We start from the raw sequence: 23,809 nt of genomic DNA, 5'->3' as shown, positions 1-23,809 counted from the left end.
ATTATTAAAAATTAAAATTAGGATTGGGATTAGGACTGATGTTGGTTGAAATGAAATGAAAGTATAAAATAATAATGTATAATATTTTTCAAAGCTTGATTTTGAAAAGCACATTTTGTTTTTTGTGGTGTGAGTATTGACATTACACAAAAATAACAATGAAATAAAAACAAATGTTGCTGCTGGTCATTAATTATCTCAGACTGTGATAATAATAAAAAAAAACACAGAGTTTCCTCTGACAACAAGGACTTTAAACTCTGAGAATATTTCTGTGATTTCTTATGTGCAACTCGGTAAGAAACTGAAAGAAAAGAAATTGGTAGATTTATAAATTTATTTTTATCTATTAAAAAACAAGAGAAAAATATCTATGGAAAACAATTGCATAAATAAAAATAAATACTGACAATACCTGTATCCTGAGAGATGGGTAACAAGGACATCCAACTCTCATCAGCAGTGTGTAAGTGGAAATCTCATGTGGCCTGAGGCGGATAAAACACTTCATTCAAGTCTTTTTGGCCTTGTTGGGTTTTTTTTCTTAATTTTCGGGTATTGTCCCTCCGTGGCCATACCAAGAACTGCCCTCATCAAATCGCCTGAAATACCAACTCATGCAAACATGAGTCCTTTCTTTTTGTTTTTTGTAATAAAGGGGAGTTTGTTTTTTTTTAAAAACATTTTTTCCATTAGCCGTATTCTGTATTTGTAGTTTTAATCTGCATGATTCGAGGGTTAATGGAGACCCCCTGCGGTGACCCTGAAATCAAAGGTCCGGGACGTCTGGGTGCATGAAATCAGTTTATTACAAATGACGAGTGAAACGAATGATGAACACATGAGAGTCACACAGAGTCAACGTCAACACTTCCTACAGGAGCAGCCAATCACCCGCAGCGGCAGCCGTTACATCATCACGGCCACAGCCGATCAGGCGATGAATCGATACATTCTCGTTGGCTGCAGAGCACGAAAAAACACCATGACCGTCAAAATAAAAGCTCAAACAATCTCAAATGAAAAAGTGCACATTTGGTGAACTTGCCCCAAATTCTCCCACCTGCCTCAGGAAACATGCACTCTTCAAAATAAAAGCATCCCGTTTCTCCAGAGCAGCACTTCCTCTGTCTGCGTGTTTCAGACAGACGTCAGGAGAGCTAGGCTAGCAGTTTCCCTCCACTTCCAGTCTTTGTGCTAAGCTAGGCTAACTACGTCCTGAAAATAATTTAACTGATTACTGAAACACGAGAAGAAGAAGAAGACGGCCAACAGGAGGACTCAGTGTTTCCTATTACACACACACACACACACACACACACACACACACACTGAGCAGATAAAACTTTTATTATGTTGTTAAACATGATGGTTTTTATGAGCGCGTGTCCTGACCACAGGCGAGCGTCATCGTCATGTAAACGAACCGGCTGAGATCGGACCTTAAATGATGCTGAGTACTTTCTGCTTTCATTAGCTTGTACTTTGTACACAGAAAACACACGTTTCACATTCTGATATTTACTGAAAATGTTTACTGAAACAGTTTAACCATCAGCGAGTTGTTTAACGTGAGCTCGTTATTTGTGATTTATCAGAAACTGCTGATCTCCCTGCAGCCAGCTGATGTCGTATTTAGATTTCTGTCGTGAAAAGACGAAAACACTGTGTGGAAAACTTCACGAATCAGCTGTTTTCTGTTTATTTTGGAGCTTTCAAAGCGAGCAACAGGATTAAACAGAAACACGACGTCCGACAAATATCGGCTCTGAACACGGTGCTGTGTCGCGCTGCGCAGCGCAGCGTCGTTCGGTCCGTTTGGACATTTTCCGGTAGAAAACAGCAGGTCTGATTTTGTGTCTGCTGATCTCTGGCGTCACCTTCAGTCAGGACACGGCGTCGCACACGAGTTCATTGATGAACCTGTAAACTAAATTATCTGAAGTGGAGAGCTTTCAGCCACATCACATCGTCTTCCTCAGTGGTCGCTTTCACACAGAGGTGGCGCTAAAGAGCCGCAACAAACTCCCCCTTTTTATACCGCCACTGCACGTTTACATAGAACCAAACAACGGTGGCAAAATGTCCAAATGTTCGTGCTGTGATCAAAAAAGGTATGACAGGCATGACGTTTAAAATACGAGCGTCCGCCTCTAGCGTGACATGTAACGTGCGTCAGCAGCACTTTATAAACAATAACAATCATTTACGATCTCTGTTATCCGGCGGCTGATCTCGTCCTCGGCTCAGTGGGGGAGGAGCTCCTGGACGTCATTATTTTCACACTTTGTGGACATTTACAGCTGCTGTCTTTTATTTTCCTTTTGCTTGCAAAATTTCACTTTTTTTGTCTTTCAAAATTTTTTACTTTTTTTTTTTCCTTTGAAAAATTTAGGTAATTGTTATTTAATTTTTTTTTGCCAGTTTTTTAATGACTTTTTTTTGGCCAACGAGGCCCCCCAAAATTTTAAAGAAGTGAGGCAAAACTGCCCAAAAAATTTAAAGAAACAAAAAGGTCTCTCCACCATTTATCAGCCAATAACTGTAAAAACAGAAATTATGAATTATTATTATATTATTGATATAGTTTTCAAACGATCTACAATTTGTGGACATTTCCGGCTGCTCTTCTTCGTCTGCTGCTTTTTAAAATCTCCCGCCGTGAGTCGCACACATCAACATGCCCTCAAAACGCCACACCTGTGTCGCCCATGGTCATGCTTTACGTTTTACGAGATTTTCCCGCCACAAACAGGAAGTGTAAATGAGGCTGGTGAGTGGAGTTTGATCCGTTGTCATGGCGATGGAGGATTAGCTCAGCTGGTAACAGGTGTGAAGACGGTGAGACGAGGCGGAAAGCTCTGGGAATTAATATTTTATGGGTCATGTTGCTCCGACGCCGTCGTCCTTCAAACTGAAAACAGTTTTCATAATTATTATTATTTATCTTATTATTTATTCTTTTATTGGTTTGAACGTTTGAACTCTTTGTTTTTATCGCTCTGGATAAATATTGGTTTTGTTTCTTACTGTTTTACTGGTTTTAATTCTTTCTGCTGATTTTAACCTTCTGAAACCTGCAGCAACATCACTTTTTTTGCTTTCAGACACTTTCCATAAGTATTTAACCCTTTGAACTCTGAGCACATCGCTGCCATTTCTTTCAAAAAGATGAGGAAAAAAGACGATGAGCAAGAGATTTTCCACAAATAGCAGAAAAAAAGAAGATTTAGAGCACAATTTTTTAAATAGCTCGGGAAGAAGGCATGGTGGAAAAAAACAATGAAAAAAAACAAGGAACAAATAATATTTAATAATTATAATTACATATTTAAAATTATGCCAAATTAATATTATAATTTTTAAAATACCTTTTCCAGGTCATTTCCCTTTGTTAAACTTTTTTTTAAATTAATTTTGAATTAATGTCACTACTTTTCACTACTTTTTTTGTTTTTTTGCTCCTTTTTGGGTAATTTCTTCTTCTGTCTGTTGTTGAAAAAAATCAAGCCAATATAAAGCTCGGTAAAACGTCCAGGGAAGAAAGGGAAAAAAGAAATTTATAACGACCATAATTATGTTACAAATAACATAACTGTAACTAATTTTGAATTCATTTTCTCGTACTTTTCCCTCATTTTTCGCTCAGTTTTGGCTCATTTTTTTCTTCACGTTTTTGAAAGAAATCAGTAAAATCAGTTTTATTAATCAGAGGAGAGTCACGTGCTGTATGAACGCGTCTGCCTGCTGACTCGTTCGGTACAAAAGCTGCTGTAGAGTTTTAGTTTGTGCAAACAGACGTCGAGTTAAAAACGCTCTGTGGGTCTCCGGTGAGTAAAGACGGCGAAGAGGAACTTTGCGTTTCACTGTTCAAAGTGTCAGATGATTAAAAAACTGTTCGGCTAACTGTTCAAACTCGGCATGTCTCTCTCTGAAAGCGGTATGGCGATGATGAGAGTCTAAATGTCGTCCGGAGGTCAAACCGAATGTGAGTTTGCTCGCGGGGCGTTCAGTGGATGCTTTCGTCGTTGTGTTTTTGCTCAGCAGACATTCAGCCGACCTGAAGCGGTTTTCACACAATCACAGCGACATGGCAAAAAAAACATTCAGTCAAATAGAACATTACAGGTCTCTTACTTTGACAGACGAGCTGGGACGGCCGCTTCCTGTCTCTGAGCGGCGGCGGACAGGAAACTGTTCAAATGCAACAACAGATTATCAAAGCACAGAGTTTCTACATCATCCACGAACTACGGCGGCGCCGGCGGCTCATGTGGCGGTCACTAAATGTTGCTCAGCGGGTGCGAAGTGGAAGCAGAAGTCCTTCATCAACAGTCGCTATGCTTTAAGTCGGACTGCAGACCGTGAAGGACGGACAGTTTCAGAGCGTCCAAACCGCCAGCAGCGTCACCGTGTCCCCAGCAGCTGTGTCCCCGTCCCTCACCATACACTGGTAGACGCTGCTGTCCCACAATGCAGCACAAAAGGAGACAGAGGAGAAGTTCCAACACGTTGTCATAAGAGCCAGTGTTGAACCAGATGGACGATAATTATTGTATTCGTACGATCATTTTGCCCTTGTTATGATGTACGATCAATAATTGCAGAACTGCTGTAATGTACGACGATTTACAGACAGCGTCTCTCTGAGGACGGGGGTATGCGTCTCTCTGAGGACGGGGGTATGCGTCTCTCTGAGGACGGGGGTATGCGTCTCTCTGAGGACGGGGGTATGCTTCTCTCTGAGGACGGGGGTATGCGTCTCTCTGAGGACGGGGGTATGCGTCTCTCTGAGGACGGGGGTATGCGTCTCTGAGGACGAGGGTACACGTCGAGTTGTAGAAGCGTCACAAAGTCGTTTACTAAAATCATAAATTGAACACGTTCCTTGTCATGACTGTGATCGGCGGACGATAATTTTGAGCCTCCGGTACAATAGTTTAACATTTCCAATCTGGCGACACCAACAGACTCGTCACGTGGTGGCGCTCTTTCAGGTCTTTTTACGTCTACTCAGGATGTTTACGTCCACTCAACAGCAGCGCGGTCTGTCACGATGGTGAGGTGTAGAAAATCTATACAGGAGGCGAACTCTGGACTCACACGAAGGTCGGTTGTTTGTGGGACCGCCTCAACACGCTATAAGCTCACTCACGCTTCTTATGTTACGTGATCATCTGCAGCGATATTTCCTGAAGCACTCGCCGCCCGTGTGCTTTGCATAAACACACTCGGTGCCTTTCGGCCGCCAGCGTTTTATGACAGCGCCTTCTCATCTCACAGCGTCCATTTGTATTTCGTTCAAAGTTGCCTTTGACACGCCGAGGTGTCCAGGAACAACAATGAACTTTTCCCAAAGGCTAAAGGCCTCTGCACGCTGCATTCGTTCATTAAATGTCTTAGATTAGGTTTTTTTAAAAATTTATCGTACGTTAAAAAAAAGAAAGAAACCGTGCGCACTGAGGAGCCGTTTAAATGATTCTTGCATAAAATGTTAAACTTCTGTTGCGGTTCGACTTTTCATTCACACGATAACGGCGTTTTGGAGCCTGAAAATGCGAACTTTTTCCCAGAGGGTAATCTTTTGAAAACGCTAACCCTTGTGTCGCCATGGAAACTGGTGACGCCACTTCACACGTGCATATGTTCTTCTTCTATGGTGCGTCGTCACAAGGTTACAGCGCCGCCTACTGGCGTGGTGTGCAGACAAGAGCGTTTCAGTTATTTTTGTGGATGTTAATGTTAAAGGGCGTCCTGTTGCTATCAACCCTTTGAAACCCGAGCAAATCGGTTTGATTTCTTACCAGAACACTGAGAGAAGGCAACGAGCAACTTAACAACACATGGGCCCAAAAATATGCAAGAAATTAAGAGAAAATTACCTGAAAATAAGCAAAAAAAACCAGGAAAGATAAAAAAATCATCATCAACCACAAAACAACAACAAATGACCCCAAAAAAGAGCCAAAAATTGAAAAAAAACCCCAAAATGCATATGTTTGATTTTTTTCTGTAGGATAATTTTAAATATGTAATTAGAATAATTACAAATATAGTTTTCTGGACAGTTCTTTTTGAATTTCCCTTTTTTAAAATAATAATAACGATAATAATTTTCAGGTATTTTTCTTGTCACTTTTATGAATTTCTTTCAATTTGTGCGACATTTCTTCACGTGTTTTACAAAGAAATTAAACAGATTTGCTCACGTCTCAAAGGGTTAAAGGACTTCCTGTTCAAACCCTGTCTCGGCTCTGTCTCCTGTTGGTGTGTGAAGTGTGGACCTGGGACACAACATCACTGTAGGACACTGAGGACACTGTGTCCTCTGAATGTGGACAAATACAAACAGACTTTGTGGAGACACTTTGAGAACAGTGGAGAGACAGTTCTGCTCCTGTCCATCCGTCTGTCCTGCTGCAGCAGAGCGGTGGACAGACGCTGCAGGCGGTGTGGACATACTGTCTCTGTCCAGAGGTGCTACGGTGGCCTGCTCAGGCCATGTAGTGGGACCCGTCGGGTCCACGAGGTGGTCTTTTGGTGCTTTCGTTGGCATTGGAGGTTGAAGCGGCACCGCGGGGTTTGGCGGTGGGCTTCTTCTCCCTCGAGGACGGTCGAGTCTGACTGCGTGGCGACGTCCCAACAGCCGCAGTCTGGAGACTGCCACCGGGCTCCACGATGGTGTTTATAACTACGGCAAGAACAAGAGGACATTTATGATCACCACGGGTCAAATTAAACTAAAACACTGAACAGAGACAGCACCAGGACCAGGACCAGGACCAGGACCAGGACCAGGGTTCATCCTCCAGCCGAAAGTCAGTCTCGTGCTCCCATTGTGGGAACTCGGGTAAAACCTTAGAGGCGGGGACATTTACGGGCACGCCTCCTAGTTGGTCCCCTGCATAACTTACTGGTTGCTGAATGTGACATTATCATTCTTCTTCTTCTGCTGGGTTTTATGCTCAGCTGGATTCACTCACACACACACACACACACACACACACACACACACACACACACACACACACACACACACAGACACACACACACACACACACACACAGACACACACACACACACACACACACACACAGACACACAGACACACACACACACACACACACACACACACACACACACACACACACACACACACACACACACACACACACACACACACACATCTGCAGGCATAATCAATAACGTCAGATTGATTTTTGATTGTTCATTGTGTTTTTACCTTCCAGCTGCCTCTGGACTCTCCTCAGCTCCTTCAGGATGGACGAGATCTCCTGAAACACCAAACACATCCTGTCATTGATCATCACTGATGCAGTTGATCATTAATTCCTTCTGAAGAAACTTTCTTGAATTGGTTTCGATTCCCTAAGTTGCCTTTGGTTTGAAAACTACCTCTCTAAAAGATTACAGTGTGCAAAGACTGATGATCATTACAATTTTTGAAATATTACTATAGGTGTTCCACAGGGCTCAGTGTTAGGACCCTTATTGTTGTCAATGCATATAAATGTTACTGTCCCCACCTGTGATTCCTGTATAGCGATCTCATCTTTATGCGGATGACAATTTTATATTGATTTTGCACAGTCAGCCACCAGTAGCCCACAGGCGTCATTTGACTCCCTCCAACGCCAGCTACATGGCCCTAAAATGGTTTTAAACTCAGAAAGAATAACAAAAGGACGCTGTTCACAAGAGCTAATCATTCAGAATCTTTTACTAATTATCGCAGACGCTGTACTTCCATAGAGAGAGTAGCTCAGTACAAACACCTCGGTATCTGGCTGGACGATAAACTTAACTTTAAGCACCATGTCGACATCCTGACTAATAAACTGAGAGCAATAATTTGCTTTTTTATACAGAAATAAGAACTGTTTCCTCTTTTTACACAGAAAAAGAGGTATATCGGTTATCGGTTTTAATTTATGGGGATGTCATTGATGGAAAAGCTTCCACCTCTACATTAAAGTCACGTGAAGCTGTTTAGGTATTTGTTTAATTATTGATTGTTTTTAATGTCTTTGTTCACGCTCGGCATCATTGAAAATGAGGAGGTCTTAAATAAAGGTTTAATTATTGACTCTCACTGTTATTGATCATTACTGATATTGACTGTCATTGATTATTGTTAGAGTGATCAGTGGGACCTTGTTGGAGGTTTTCAGGATGGGGACTTCATTCTCAGCGTTGATCTTGGCCTCGATCTCCTCCCAGACGTCAGCCTTGTTCTGGAACAGAACCCTGAGAACACAAACAGTGCGGGGTCAGAACCGAAGGAACCAGAACACACACAGTCTTCATCATCTTTAGGTTCTCAAGGTTTCTACTAGAACATGTTTAAGTGTCTTTGAGACCCGCCCCCGCAGTCTGCTCTGATTGGTCAGTGTGGTATCGAGTCTAACGGTGGAAAGTTTCATATTGAGCACAATCACGCTGCAAACAAAAATAAATTACAATAACAATGAAATAAAAAATAAAAATGAAATAAAAGCAAATAATAAAATGAATGAAAAAATATATATGTACATATATATATGAAACAAAAAATAAATAATAAAATATAAAATTAGTGATAACAGGTTCGAAACAAGGAGTGGGTGGGAAGGCCCACAGATCCAGACGGGTCAGCGGAAGAGTGAAATATGACAACTTCTGATAAAACAGAGTTAAAAACCCAGATTAATATGTAATAAATAAACAAACAAATAAATAAAAATGATTACATCAATGGCAATGATAAAAAGGTATAAACAGATTTTCTAAAGGTCATGCATATTTATCTCTATATACACCTGTCTGTTAAAAATGTTAAAAAATAAGTGTTTCAAAATGAAGAAAAAAAATATGTAAATGTCAAACATGCACTAAAAAGTGTGTTGTAAAAACATGCAAATACTGAAATACGCAAATTTAATAACTATTTAGCTAAAGTGCTGCATATACACACACATGTATATCCACATCCACGTATGCATACATGATAAAGGGCTGACTTACTTCATTTTCTCGGCCAGCTGCTCCGTGTTCTCCCGGATGGCCTGAGACAGCTGAGACACCGGGTTCAGCATCAGGTTGTCCAGAATCACCTGAAAGAGAGAATCGGTCTGTGACGTCACATCATCAGCGACAGCCACACAAACAGCTGATTTCCCAGCAAACCAAAACTAACGGCAGCAGCTGCTTCAGTCTGCTCAGGACACGTTCACACTGCAGAGTCAGAGCGGACCCTGTCCACCTGCTTTCACCTGTCCACCTGTCTGTGGACGCTCTGTTCACGGGCCTTTAAAACAAGCTGCTCACCAACGTCAGCTCATTCAGAACGCCTCTGCTGACAAATACTAGGAAATATGAACTCATAACTCCGCTTCTAAAATCCTCACACTGCCTCCTGTCGCTCAGAGAATTCATTTTAGAAATAAATCTGTGTCTCAGAGGCCAAATGTGTCTCTGACACGCTTGTGACATGTGAACCTTCACCTGTGGCCAAAAACTGACCGTCAGAGTCAGAAGCAAACATGACGCAGCGTTTTGCTACCATGCAGAAAATAAAAGAGAAGCTGCGACTCTGACCGCTTTTAAAATAAAAAATGTTCATTTTTCACTCTGCCTATTCCATCAGCTGACTGCAAAATGTTTTTAAACTTGATTTTCATCTCTTGTCTGCACTTTTGCTATTTTTAATGGTGATTTTTTTAAATTGTACATCATTTAGTTATGAATTTTATCCTTTATATCTTTTATCTGTGCTCTTTTATTATAAATCTGTATCCTTTAACCCTTAGGGACTGTTTTACAAAATGTCCTTCTTCATTTTTTGAGAATTTTTGCTGTGTTCGTGCATTTGACATACATTTAGACCAGATTGTGTATTTTTGCTGAATCTTGTAATTTGCAGCTCAGCTCCTACACTTATATAGACTTATGTCTTAAATACAAATGATTACATGCATACTGTTGAGTGCAAAAAATTCACCATTGAAACCCATTCAAACTGCAATTTTGCTCAAGTTTTGCACGATCTGTGATGGAAACACTGTCCTGTCTCACCAGGACGCAGTGTCCAAGGCAGCGTTGGAATCTTGGTGATACACTGAATATTTGATGGTCAGTTATACTCTGTACTAATATAAGAGGTTAAATCTGTCTAGTTGAAAAAATTGCTGAAATAAATCAAATTAAACTTGGACTCTGAGTTGCAGGGTGAACGTGGTCTCAGTGGGATTAGACAGTGACCTCTTCGCGGTTCCACGGACGGCGTTGCTTAGAACCGGGCTCCGGCTCATTCATGTTTGCGTCCAGGTCGGAGACGACTGCAGAACCTGGAGGAACCTTCTGGTAGTTTAAACTGGCCTCAGGGATATGTTGGACCAGCTGGAAAGAGAGTAAAGGGAGTCTGGCTCCGGTGATCCAACCACTGAATGTTTGTCATCAAACCAGTGAGCAGCCGACCGGCGATGGCGGCGCTCTGTGAACGCATGCACCAAGTCAACATGCAGCTGCGATGGTGGAGGGCAGTGAATTTTAGTACTGCTGGGAGACAGCGTGTTAACATCCACGGGGAGACGCAGGAGTGCAGGAGGGTCCGACTGGTCACCAGCTACAGCTCCATGAACTGTAACCACAAAACCAGTTAAACCAGTTCATCCATGGTGCGGGGCGATGGAAGTTTATTAACGGCAAAGCTACTGAGCAGCATGAAACCAATCTGAGCATGCATCAGTCTGAAAAACAGTCAGGTATAATAGAGTCGGGTAGAAAAAGGGCAGAGCAGAGTATTTATGAAAGTTAGGCAGAAAAAAGGGTAGAGCGGGGACAGGTTTAACGGAGCCCTGTAGAAAAACGGGAAGGATTCGGGTAGAAAAAGGGTAGAGCAGGGTAGAGACCAATAGAAAAGGGGTGGAGCAGGGTCAGGTACAATGGAATTGATTTAAGTTTGGTTGGGTATATTTTGCTGGTTTGGGGTCTGGTAGAAAAGGGTTTGGGTAGAGTGAGGTTGGATAGAAAAGGTTCCGGTTAGACTGGCTGTAGTAGAGCGGGGTTAGGGGTATAACAGTAGGGTGGAGTAAGGCTGAGCTGGGTTTTTAAACAGGTAAACTTGTTTGTACCAGCAGACAAAACCCTGACCCCACCGTGCAGCAGGTTTGAGTTGGGTAGAGGTAAGGTCTGGTCCAGGGCAGCAGGTTTGGGTTGAGTAGAGGTTAAGTCGGGTACAGGGCAGCAGGTTTGGGTTGAGTAGAGGTTAAGTCGGGTACAGGGCAGCAGGTTTGGGTTGAGTAGAGGTTAAGTCGGGTACAGGGCAGCAGGTTTGGGTATCGGGGTACATCATTTCGTCTTTTTAAACCTGCAGACTGATGGTAGCTCAGAGACGTTTTGTTGACTCGGTAGTTTTGTCGTCAATAATCTTTCGTTCCGAACCTCTCAGACATCTCAAACCAAAACAAACCAAAAGTGCTTGAGCTCAATCCAACACCAGTGAGAGGGAAGTGTTAGGATCAGTGATGGGGGGGCAGGAGGGTGGAGGACGGGGACCAATCACACGGCAGGAGGAGTGATGAGTCAGAGTACGACACCTGAGAAGGTCGAACCCCCCGTAAGTATGGATAGGATGGCCTCTGAGCAGCACAACAGAGAGATGAGTCATGAGAATCCAAAGCATGATGAAGCTCCTGACAGTAAACCTGTAAACCTTCATAAACTCTGAGCGTCAGGACTTTTTATTTTACATTTAAACTGGGAGCACACCAGCAGGACGGAGACTGGGGATTGTTTTTGTCCTTTTAGTATTGATGAAGTGCCAGAGTGCATAAAACAGCATCAAACTAGAGCCAGTGGAGGATCCTCCACACCCCCCGGCTGAGCTAGCTGTCCTAAAATCCTAAAATGTCTTATAGTCCTAGAAACATTCTAAAATCCTGATAACATCTTAAACTTGGAGAAACGACCTAAAATCCTACAAAGGTCCTAAAATCCTGAAAATGCCCTAAAATCCTAGGAACATCTTAAAGTCTGAGAACAACCTAAAATCCTAGAAATGTCCTCAACGTGAGAAACATGTATGGGCAAACTGAGTATTCTTGCTTTAGTGACAATAACTGCTCAAAGGGAGAATTTTTTGGGGCTAAAGATGTGTATGTTTGGTGTCAGTGGGGCATGTGGTGCATTTGCAAGGCCCCTGGTGCCCATGGCTACAACCGGCCTCGATTAAAGTTGGGATTCCAAATCAGAAACTCGGGCTCGATCCATGTCGACCGAGTAGGTCAAATTGAGGTCACAAAAATTTGATTAATTGATTTGCGAGCATGTGAAAGCCTCCTAACCAACGCCTCCCGTCCCTGTTAGTTGCCTTCATCATGAATGTGCATGTAACCGACCGTAAGATCTAAAAAGATGCTCCGGACACATTTAGATCGGAAGTCAGAAAAACTTCCAACTTGCACTGGAACGCAGCATTAATCTGGCGTGTTCCCAGTTTAAGAAGCTGTAGTGTGTGTGCTGGTGGAGGATGTTTGGCGGTTTGGTGTCCCACCTCCTCCCGGGCGGAGATGGTGGAGGCCGGTGTGGTGGGCAGCGAGCCGGGCGAGGTAGCGGTGCCCATGCCGGAGCCCGGTGAGTCTCCATCTCCTGCGACATCGTGAATTTCCTTGGCCAGGATGGCGAGGTCTTTGGCGAGGTCCTGGCTGAGCCTGCGGGGACATAGAGGGAGGACGTGAAGGTTTGGACGCTCTGATGGACACATCGGAGTCTGAGTGAAAGGTTCAGCGTGTATTTACTTGGCGATCTCGGCGCTGTGCGTGGACCAGTTCTGGTAGGGGTCGACCTCGCTCGGGTCCTCGTCCTCCTCCGTCTCCAGGGAGACAGACTTGGAGCGGGTGGCGGCGGTGCGGTGGCGAGGCATCTGGGAGGACGTGGAGGGATAGGAGGAGCGTTTGGTTTTTGGGTTCACTGCGCTCGTCTCGTATTCTTCCTCCGAGGACGAGGAGAAGTCTGAGCCCTTCTGTCTGCGACGGGAACCTGGAAATATTTAAAAAGAGTGTGAGTGGAAAGCCTCGGTGCAGATTCAGCTCTGTGGTGCTCATTTCATTTCATTTATTTACAACTTCAGCCTGTTACAAACGTTTCTTTAGACCGTACGCTCATAATGACCTCATTACACATCTGTTCCTGCGCTGCAAAAACACACACGATGAATCTATCACAACGCCTTTTCACTCTGCTGATAAAAAGCAAATGAGCAAATCTTAAAAACTAAATGAGTTCAAAATATTTTGTTCATGTTTCTACATTTAAAATTTTTTTGGATCAATATGTTTTTTGTTTTTTTTCTAAGATTTAATGAAAAAAAGGCAGATTTTAGTATTATTTTAATGACACAATCAATTTACAGGTTTATTGGCTTCCATAATTTTACTCGTCGTACAGATTTTAGAGAAATTAGACATTTGAAAATGCTCCATTCAGCAAAAATGCCAGTGTAGGTGCTGGAGGAGCGTTTTTGTTGCAGAGTTTAAAGGGTTCAACACAGAAACGCTGAGCTGAAAGCAGCCAATCAGAGAGCTTCAGCCCTGTTGCCGTGTGGCTGGTGGCAGATGAAGTGAGAAGTGCATGTTTTTGGATGTTATGGGATAAATTCAGACAATTCGATGAATCCAGCAGCTGAATTAAACAACTTTAACCCTAAACGTCTCGGCTGCTGAGGTGATGAGTTTTGTTTCTCAGCCGACAGATTCATGTGTTGAACCACAGTCACATGACGCTGCGGGCGGATGCTGTGAAGCTGCGTTTCCATGGTAACAGCAGCAGGCTGGCCGACAGTCAGCAGGGACAGAAATCGATGCTCGGTGATGGTGAGAGGCCTCAGCGGAGCGATGAAACAAGGGTCGCATCAAAATCAGCTCTGTTTTGTCCATGGTGGACGCTACGAACTGATCGTCCGTCCATCAGAGGGACGACTTCTGTCCTCACACTGTGTCTCTGTCAAATGATCCTGCTGATTTATGCTGCATTCACATGAAGTCTGGCAGACCAGTGACACCTCCTGGACTGAACGGGAATTTTTTTTTTTTTAATCCAAAGGTACAGCAGGACAACAAAATATAGTATACATGACGATATGTTGCTATAGTGATGTACCAAAAAAAGACATTTATTTAGGGTCTTTTATGTAATTATTATCTTTTTTATTAATTATTGTAGCAATTTAGCACAAAAGGAAGCTTTCTCTTTATATTCTGTTGCAAACATAAAATGATGTTAAATTCCCCCCAAAACACAAAGAAAGTTCAATTTCCAATTCCAATTTTCAATTTCCGTTTTACTTGTAACATTTCAGAAGGATGTCAGTTTTTGATCATACAGTTCATGGTGTTGTTGCACCAAAATTATTAACTTTTCGTGATCCAGATTATTCTCTCTGCCAGCCTCGCTTAATTTTACCGTCCTGCCTTCATTCATTAAAACAACATCCGGTCTGCTGTCTGCTGGATTCCATATATACGCAGCATTAATCTCTGATAGACAGATTTATGCAGCATCAGAGTGAAACTAAACATTTTAATTGTTGCATCGGTGCACCTTAACACCTTAAAATTCCTTTAAAATAATGTTAAAAAAAATATCAGTTGCAACACACTGCATGACAAATTTGACCAGGACTCACCGCTGCTGGGGTACTTGGCTCCAGTGGACCGGGTTCGGGTCAGCGGTTGCTTTCCCAGAGCTCCGCCCCCTTTGCCAGCGGCCTGGCGGGCGTCGCCCGCAGACGTCTTCCTGGAGGTGACGGCGGACTCAGAGTTGCGATTGGAGAACACAGCACGCCCGGCGGAGGATGTCTCATTGTCACTGGGTGCCGTGAAGGAGCCGGTCCTCTTCCTGGGCATCGCTAAGATGTCCAGCCGGGACAGCTTCTTCCCCTCGGCAGACGGTTTGGACGGTGCCGTGATGTGGTCAGAGTTCTGGGAGCCGCGGTCAGTCTCGGCACCCTCGTTATCGGAGGCCTCGCCAAGGCGCGCTCGTCGCAGCATGGACGCCCGGGTTGGCCTCGGCGCTGACAGGCTGTTTGACCGAGTCAGAACCTGCTGAGCTGCCGTCTTGGGCGTCTTCCCGTTGTCTTCCTTCTGAAGGGGGGCTATGAGCTTCTTGCTGCGGCTGGATGGACGGGAGGCCTCATGGTCAGAGGACGTTGTCTCAGTCCAGTGCGGACCAGAACCCTGTTGGCCCTCGGACAGATCCAGGGAGCCGCGGTTCCCCGCACTGCGGCGCATCTGGAAACGCTTTGCGGCCTCTGCCTTGCTCGACGTCTCTGTGGTCGTCTGGCTTCTGCGTTTTTCAGAAAGGCGTTCTCGGGCAGAGAGCTGTCGTCCCTTCTCCTGGATGGACGGGCTGGATGAGGACTTCTCCTTTTGCAGACTGCTGATGGCGGGACGCTTTTTGATGCCAGAGCTGACCGGAGCATTCTTGCTGCTCACCTGGCTGACAGTGCTGGCCGTGTCCACGTCCGACTCCCCGGAGAGTGAGTCATCCATGTGGGTGGAGGAGCCGCCTTTCTTTGAGCTGCGACCGGAGCCGGACGAGGGGAACTTGGAGTCCAGAGAGGACAGAGTCCCCTCGGCCTCCTGGAGGAAGGACTGCGTGTCCTGGATGTTGTCCCTCCTCTGCTCCATGTCTCGGATGGACGGATGGCTGGAGATGTGCGGGAGCTTCTTCATCTGGACCGTGTCGCTGGGCCGGTCTTTGGTGAAGCTCTCCTGCCGGACCATGGAGGACATGCAGCTGTCCTTGGTGGGGACAGAATCCTTGTCCTGCATTTGGAGGTTTGGAGCAGAACTGTTGGGTTTGACACCTGTCCTCCGGGGCTCGTGTCCACTCAAGTGTCGGATCAGGACGGTGGTGGGGGGAGGTTTAGTCCTGTCAGACTGGACCGGACTCTGGGCCTGCTCCGGTTTACCCGAACTGTCCTCAGAGCCAATGTAGAAGGAGGTGGACTTGGTGGAGGGGGACACTTTCTCTGGACCCTTGAACTGAGGACCAGCTGGAGACACAGATCCAGTCCTGGTCTGAGTCTTCTTTGTCTTCTCCAGGACTGGTGCGTCGTCTGAGCGACTGGCGTCACTCAGGCTGTCCGGGTCCACGTCGTCCTGAACCGCCAGCCGCTGGGTGGCGTCCTGTGGGCGGAGCGGACCAGAGACTCTGTCAGGGGGCTCCTGGCCGTGGTTTGGTTCGTGGCGGATCAAGATACTTGGAGGAACGCCTTCCAGCTTCTCTGGAGGCACCTGGGGCAGCAGCCGTCTGGTCCTGGAGCTGTGACTCGACTCTGACTCTGAGTTATCGTAGCTGTAGTTCCCCATCGACCGACTCATGAAGCGCAGATCTACAAAAACAATCGATTATCTCAATGTCTTGTAGAAATGTTCCGTATTTGATGATATTTTATAAAATAAATGCTTTAATTCTAGACTCATATGCTGCGACATTTCTAAACCTTAAGATCAAAAGTCCACATGATCCACTCTCTAACAGAGACTGTGTGGGGCGGAGACACGGATTTACAGCAACAGCTTGTTTCCAATCATGTGACTCTTAACAAATTTAGATGGAGGACTGTAAGTCATAAATAATCCATAACTAGAAATACAAAAAAGCGGCTACATAAAGCGGCTGGATGAGTCTGCAGTCAGCAGGAATCATCAGAAAACTGAAGCTTATGTTGGACGACTTCTATGACGGCGGCGTATGTTTATGAGCAGCCAGTAACTCCTGATATCTGTGGAGTTTGGAGTGAATGCAGCAGACCGCGAGAGGATCTCCACTAACAAGCTACAAGACAGATTTATTATTCATACATTAATCCTTGATCCTGCTACATCAGTTGAAGGACGAGTTGATTAAAATCAGCAGCTACTCTGAAAAATTCCATCCAGTTGTTTGGGCATGTTGCTGCGGATCACACAATTCCTGCAGTGCATTTTTTAAATTTGCATCAGTCTTGTGTCCTGTCGGCTCTGAACAAGGTCCGCCCATCCAGTGCAACAGCTTGACCCGGGATGTTAGGGGTCAACCATGTGAAGAGCAGAGCAGTCTCTGATATGTTGCTGAGTGAGTCTCAATCACATCTCATCCACATAATTCTCCTGCGAGCGGACATTAGCCAGAAGAGGCCTGGTCGGGTCAGCCTCGCCCTGATGCCGGCTCTCCTCCCTCTCTTTGTTTCTCCCCTCCCCTTGTCTGACTGGTCGCTCGCGACATGGTTAACCCCTAACTACTGGAGGGAATTTTTCATAGATGCTTCTAATTTTAATCAACTTATCCTTCAACTCCAAAGATATAGCAGGATCAAGGACAAAATTTTAATTTTTTTAACCAAAGTTTGCAAGACCAATAAATCTACTTTTACCTTGTATCCTGGAAGTGATCCATACAAAACAGTACGGTGAATTATGTTTACTTAGTCTGTTCTGTGACAAAATGAATAAACATTTTTTTCTTTGGTATCGCCACGTGTACCACAGACGGTTAACATCGTCTCGTGATAAACAGAGTTTGAGCAGCACCTTCTAGAGCGTCTCCCTGAGGCGGAGTGGAACCAGGCTCTCCGTAGCTGTCCGCCAGGCTGGCCCAACGGGAAACCCACTTTGGTCCTTCAAGACCAGCAGCTGGAACCTGGACCAGAAAACCACACGATGACGGACAGAACCCACCAGCAGGAAGTGATGTAACAGGAGAAACTAACGGAGGAGAACCTGAAGGGAAGAACTGGTCTGCATGCTCTGGGGTCACATCATGCTCACAGGTGTGTCCTGCAGGCGTTACCTGTATGGGGCCGGTCTGGGGGCCAGACGGGGGGCCGCTGAGAGCAGCCGGGATAAAGCCATGCAGCGGGTCCACAGAGCTACCGTCATTAGCCTGCTCATCTCTGCCGTCATGTATAACCGGTCTGTACACGGTTGGGGTGACGCCACTGTACTCCGGAGAGTCCAGGACGCCAAACACCTGTCGGAGCACACGGCATGCATGAGGAGGGGGGCGGGGCCACGAGGACAGAAGGGTTTCATGCATCTCTAAAGACATTTATACAACAGTTAGTGTTGACCAAGCGATCTGATTGGTCAAGAGGATTTTCACAAGCGCTGATGCACCAACAAAGGTTTCGTCCGAACTTGTCACACGGTGATGCTCTGTCATCAGCATCAGCTGTTTACGCTCCGGACGCTGTTACCGTTTTCTTTGAAAAATGTTTGCAATTTTTTTTCTATACTTTTTGGACGATTTATTTTTCTTTGAAAATTTTGGCAATTTTTCAGAGAATTCACAAAGTTTTTTGTGAATTCTGAAGAAAACATTCTGGAATTTATTTATTTATTTATTTATTACATTTTTGATGATGTTTAAGAAGAAATGTATCCCAAACCCGCAGGCTTTCAGGGTCTGACTGTGAGGTCACTGTGAGGTCAGTGTGAGGTCATTGTGAGGTCAGTGTGAGGTCATTGTGAGGTCACCTGATCGATCATGTTGCGAGCCTCCTCCACCTCCTTGTCCTGCACCTCCGTCTCAATGGTGTAGGTCCCAGCGTCGCTCAGGCTATCATCCTCCTCGTTCCTCATCATCCTCTGCGAAGCTTTGGGGTCTCCAGCGCGGACCCCCAGGGGCAGCATGGGTGACAGGGGGGGCCCGGAGGAGTGGACCGGGGAGGCAGCGCTGGCAGGGATGGAGGACTTGGACACCAGCTGTAAGGGGGAGGTAGGGTAGGAGACAGAGGAGGCGGCCGTTTCCTGGGGGGAGGGGATTCTGGCCTGAGGAGGCGACACCATCACCGGTGGCGCAGACATTGGGGGTGGGGACATCTTGTCCCTGGTTGGCGAGGACTCCTGTGGACCAGAGTCCTTTAAGAACTCCGCAGCAAACTCCTGCGCGAGCTTGGACTTCTTCCCGACGCTGCCAAAGGGTCTGATGGTGATCCCGGAGGAGGAGGAGGAGCGGGAGGAGGACACAGCCTCCCCCTCCGTCTTCTCCCTCTTCAGAGAGCTGGACCTCTGGGGGCCGCCGTGGCCCTGGCCCTTCAGAGGAACTGTCACCTGCTGAGTGGGGGGGATGTGGCCGTGCACAGACGCCGGCCGCTCACCGCCTTTCCGGCGCTCCAGCTTGGCCTTCAGGGCAGAGTAGGAGTCGGCATGGGCGGGGTTGTGCGTGAAGGACTGTGAGCGCTTCTTGCGCGGGTTGTCATCGAAGAACTCAATGATGAAGGCCTGCTGGGTGAGGTGCTCAGGGGGCCCCTGCTTTGGCGTCTCTGCGGTAGGGGACTGAGCCCGAGGAGGACTCTGGGACAGGGGCCGCTCAGGGGCCAAGGGTGAGGCCGGGGCCGGTCCTGGTGGCGAGTACTGCAGCGGCTGGTGGAGAATCTCAGTTTGTGGGACGGACTGAACTGTCTGCTGCGACGCCTCAGACTGCTCTGATTGGACGGAGTGGTGGGATTTACTCCGCCGGCCTTTGAGGACCGGGTCCTCAGAGTCGCTCTGGGTCCCGTCCTCGTGATGGTGACCTGAGAACAGACACATCAAACATGAATCAACATGTTAGATATTTATAACCTCCAGACCAGAGGAGACGCCATGAGGTCTTAAAACCTGCGAGGCCGTCACGCCGCACGTCGTTTGACTCCGGTGGAGCTCGACAAGCTGCCGTCAAACTTCAATTAAAGGCCCGGTCCCTTTAACCAGCCCACGGTGGCTCCACATTTTGGCCTGTCTCTATTACAGGCTCGCTCTGGTTACCATGGTTACCATGCAGCTCATTTTAATACTTGCTCTATGGATGTATCAAACCAGGTTGATGGCGACCTGCTGGAGATAACGTCAGTTAGCTCCTTAGATCACATTAACAAATATAAGATTCTCACAATTCAATCATTCAGTTCATTTCACTGAAACCATGAACACCAAAGAAGAAGATGGGATTATCGGCACAGTAAACGCAAGAAAAAAACAAAAAACAACAGATTAGTAGATGTGAAAGACTACTTTTTAAAAAAGCTAAGAAAAAATGCCCTTTGAACTTTATTTTTAAATATATATCTAAAATTATTTAACATTACTCATCATAATTTTTAAGCTTTTTTTAAATTCTTGCAATGTACAGTATATATATATATATATATATATATATATATATATATATATAGGACACATTTTCAGGATTCTCTCTCTAACTTCATCATTTCTCCTCCTGTTTACCTTCCTCCCGAGTTTCTGAACAAAATAAAGCTGATTTTCCAGCAGAGACCTGAAAAAAAGGAGCAGGTGATAACGGGTTAAAACTGACTCGCACCTTTGAGCGTCTTGATGTTGATGGCGAGGTCGCTCTTGGTGCTGTAAACGTCCTCGCACGTCGGCCGTCTCCTCATCATGCTGACATCACTGTGCACCAGCCAATCGGCCACCTTGCTCTCTGCTGACATCATGTCTGTGGGCGTGGCGGTCTTGGTGGGCGGGGCCGGCTGCTTCCTCTGGCGGGTGGAGAACTTGGTGACGTGGTCCTTGATCTTGATCTTCCCGGGCATGCAGTCGTCAAACTCGATGGTGAAGGAGGCGTGGCTCTGGACGACGGGCGGGGTTGGGGTGGGGGGCGACGGCGGCGCCGGTGGCGGGGGCGTGTCCGTGTCCTTGGTGGGGATCTCATGAAGCTCCGCCCCCAGAGTTTTGGGGTGCTGGAAGTCTTTGGTGGGGATCTCGAAGTAGCTTGGCTCACGGTGGTACGAAGGGAAGACGGTCTTTGGTTCTGACAGAGAGCCGGAAAAATCCGGATCCACCGGCGGGGCGTCTTTCTGAACGTCTGACAGAAACACAAACATTTAACGTCAGCTGTCAGAATCATCACATACAGGTTCTGCTCAGGGACTGTGGTTTATTTATGAGGGGAGAGGCTCCCTCACTGTGTGACTAGGAGAAAGCATGACCCTCCCTTCAGCACAAATGAGTTGTAAGATTTTAAAAACTCTTTTTGATGAAGCTCAGATGTTTTCTACAAAAAAAAAACAAGAAAAATCGCCATAAATTTGTAAAGACAAAATTGTCATTACCAGAAATTGTTTAAGAGAAAAAAAAAGGTCCAAATTTTTCCTTTAAATGCTGCAAAAAAAAAGAAATTAAAGAAAATAATAAGATTTTTTCTTGAAAACATCACCAAAAATGGGGAAAAAATAGAAAAAAAATGTTTTCTTTTAAAAAAAAATCATAATTTTTTTAAAGGAAAAAGAAAAAAAATCTAAGATTTTTAAAGAAAAAATAAATTGCCAAAATGTTTTCTTTAAAAATCACCAAAACAATTTAAAAGGAAAAAGAAAAATAACTGCCAAAATTTAACCCCGTGGGTTTGAAGAAAATATTTTCATCACAAATTAGCATTAAAAATATACTAAATTAAGCCATAGAATACACAATTGTTTTTACCTCCATGAGGCTCACTGCCGCTCTGAACTTTACTCCCATAATCCTCCTCTCCCCACCACGACGGCTGACCGTACAGAGGCGTGGGCCGACACGCTGGAGCCTCTGTGACACACACACACACACACACACACACACATTTACATCGACATGTTTCAGGTTAAATCATCACAATTTTAAACGTTTAAATTTATCGATGTGATCAAATGTTTCACTTCAGATTGAAAACGAGCCGTCCTGACAGAGCCGGCCTCCGATTGGACGGAGAGTCAAACGAGTCATATTTGCAGCATCATGACTCACTTTGTGAACTCTCAGTACTCTGTGTTTATGGTTGTTTGTAGTTTTATTTGCAGCATTACTTTTAAGTATGACTTGCTGTACTCAGTGTTTTGGATTGCTTGCAGTACTACTTGTAGTATCTCTTGGTACTCTGTGTTTTTGGTTGTTTCTAGTATTATTTGCAATATTATGACAGTACCCTGTGTAGTCTTGGGACTCAGTATTTTGGGGTATTTGTAGTATAATCTGCAGTAGTGTGACTGGTTCTCAGTGTTTATGGTTGTTTGTAGTTATATTTATGGAATCTGGAGCATTTTTTTCAGTATAATTTGCAGTATTCTGACGTACCCTGTGTACTCTTGGTACTCAGTGTTTTCTCGGCTCTCGTTCGGTCCTCCAGCTCCGTCTTCTTCTTCTCTGACGCCTTCAGACTCATCTGCAGCTGACTGCTGTACTTCTCATGCTGCAACACACACACACACACACACACACACACACACACACACACACACACACACACAGGTGATCAGAATCCGATCAGTTGATCAGCTGATCAATAAATAAGAGGTGAACCTGAAGACTCTCTGACCTTCAGAGCCTCCTCGGGAACTTTGTGTTGACTTTTCTCCAAAACGTAGACGTGAGAATGTGAACAGGAAGTTAAGAAACACGCTGACATCATCACAAACACACACACACACACACACACACACACAGAGTGATGACGTCGTCTGAAGGATATCATATCCAAAGCGGATGATGTCGGACAGTTTGAGGGTGATGTAGGTCTGATCAGGAATCCTCAGGTCGTTCACAAACGTCTGCAGCAACAGAAACATACAGTCAGTGTGTGTGTGTGTGTGTGTGTGTGTGACTCTGTGTGTGTGTGCGTGTGTGTGTGTGTGACTCTGTATGTGTGTGTGTGTGTGTGACTCTGTGTGTGTATGTGTGAGACTCTGTGTGTGACTCTGTGTGTGTGTGTGACTCTGTGTATGACTCTGTGTGTGTGTGTGACTCTGTGTGTGTGTGTGTGTGTGTGTGAGACTGTGTGTGTATGTGTGTGTGACTCTGTGTGTGTGTGCGTGTGTGTGTGTGTGACTCTGTATGTGTGTGTGTGTGTGTGACTCTGTGTGTGTATGTGTGACTCTGTGTGTGACTCTGTGTGTGTGTGTGACTCTGTGTATGACTCTGTGTGTGTGTGACTCTGTGTGTGTGTGTGTGTGTGTGTGTGTGTGTGTGTGTGTGTGTGTGTGTGTGTGTGTGTGTGTGTGTGTGTGTGTGACTCTGTATGTGTGTGTGTGTGTGTGTGTGACTCTGTATGTGTGTGTGTGTGTGTGTGTGTGCTCCCTGTCTCACCCCGTTCAGGCTGCCCAGGTCCTTCACCAGGTGTTCGTCAGTCGTCGGGTTGTAGTTGATGACGGCGTGCTGTTTGTCAACGCTGCGGGACTGTCGGGGGACAAAGGAGAGTCCAGACCAACGACCAATCGCACGTGTGATCAATAACCTGATCAGTGATCAATAACTCACCTGAAGCATGAGCTCACAGTCCTCTCGGCCCACAAAGATCATCTCCTTGGGGAGGCGGTGTCGAGTCCCGGAGCTGCTCACCAGGAACCATGATGTCACACTCATCTTCACAGGCCTGCTGGGAAACCCCAGAGCATCCTGGGAAAAAAAGTTCAGACACCCTCAGAATAATAATAATAATAATAATAATAATAATAATAAACTTCAAAAACCTCAGAAACCTAAAACAGAAATCTTAGAAACCTCAGAAAACCTCAGAAACTCAAAAAGTAAGAAAATAATCGTCTGAATGAAGCGATACTTCAGTTCAGATATGAAACTAAAATCCTGAAAACATGATGGAAGTATTTTTCCTCCGATACTGCTGATATCCGTGATAGAGATCATGTGGACCTGATAGGGCAGCATGTTCACCTTCACGTGTTTTCATCTTTTCATCAGCTCTATACTGACAGCTCTATCCTGACAGCTCCATCCTGACAGCTCTATACTGACAGCTCCATCCTGACAGCTCTATACTGACAGCTCTATCCTGACAG

At 45.3% G+C, this 23,809-nt stretch overlaps 2 protein-coding genes across 3 annotated transcripts in view; one reads left to right on the top strand and one right to left on the bottom strand.

Moving 5' to 3' along the window:
* LOC121955263 (protein LBH-like) overlaps positions 1–376 on the top strand; it is a 2,046-nt gene extending 1,670 nt beyond the window's left edge. Inside the window, exon 3 of the mRNA XM_042503125.2 lies at positions 1–376. This exon is cut by the window's left edge and continues 422 nt beyond it. The gene's annotated coding sequence lies outside the window, so the exon portion shown is untranslated.
* A 415-nt stretch (positions 377–791) lies between these two features.
* Positions 792–23,809, bottom strand: part of cep170bb (centrosomal protein 170Bb) — a 31,692-nt gene continuing 8,674 nt past the window's right edge. The window contains exons 3-21 of one of the 2 annotated variants that reach the window (XM_042503127.2): positions 23,271–23,408; positions 23,100–23,189; positions 22,486–22,564; positions 22,333–22,391; positions 22,092–22,206; positions 21,465–21,566; positions 20,344–20,847; positions 18,519–19,558; positions 17,833–18,012; positions 17,574–17,682; positions 14,684–16,393; positions 12,798–13,038; positions 12,554–12,710; positions 11,598–11,639; positions 10,261–10,398; positions 9,025–9,113; positions 8,175–8,268; positions 7,244–7,295; positions 792–6,691 (exon numbers count right to left, since the gene is read on the bottom strand). In XM_042503127.2, the coding sequence (XP_042359061.2) occupies positions 6,495–6,691; positions 7,244–7,295; positions 8,175–8,268; positions 9,025–9,113; positions 10,261–10,398; positions 11,598–11,639; positions 12,554–12,710; positions 12,798–13,038; positions 14,684–16,393; positions 17,574–17,682; positions 17,833–18,012; positions 18,519–19,558; positions 20,344–20,847; positions 21,465–21,566; positions 22,092–22,206; positions 22,333–22,391; positions 22,486–22,564; positions 23,100–23,189; positions 23,271–23,375 (5,103 nt within the window). In that variant the 5' untranslated portion in view covers positions 23,376–23,408 and the 3' untranslated portion in view covers positions 792–6,494. The remainder of the gene's footprint in view (positions 6,692–7,243; positions 7,296–8,174; positions 8,269–9,024; positions 9,114–10,260; positions 10,399–11,597; positions 11,640–12,553; positions 12,711–12,797; positions 13,039–14,683; positions 16,394–17,573; positions 17,683–17,832; positions 18,013–18,518; positions 19,559–20,343; positions 20,848–21,464; positions 21,567–22,091; positions 22,207–22,332; positions 22,392–22,485; positions 22,565–23,099; positions 23,190–23,270; positions 23,409–23,809) is intronic. The other variant, XM_088089059.1, reaches the window with a different exon arrangement.

Source organism: Plectropomus leopardus, chromosome 16 (assembly GCF_026936395.1).
Source record: "Plectropomus leopardus strain MGB_pleo_1.0 chromosome 16, ASM2693639v1, whole genome shotgun sequence".
In the NCBI taxonomy this organism is placed as follows: domain Eukaryota; kingdom Metazoa; phylum Chordata; class Actinopteri; order Perciformes; family Serranidae; genus Plectropomus; species Plectropomus leopardus.
The sequence above is the reverse complement of the archived record's forward strand: the minus strand, read 5'-3'. Positions and strand labels throughout refer to the sequence as shown.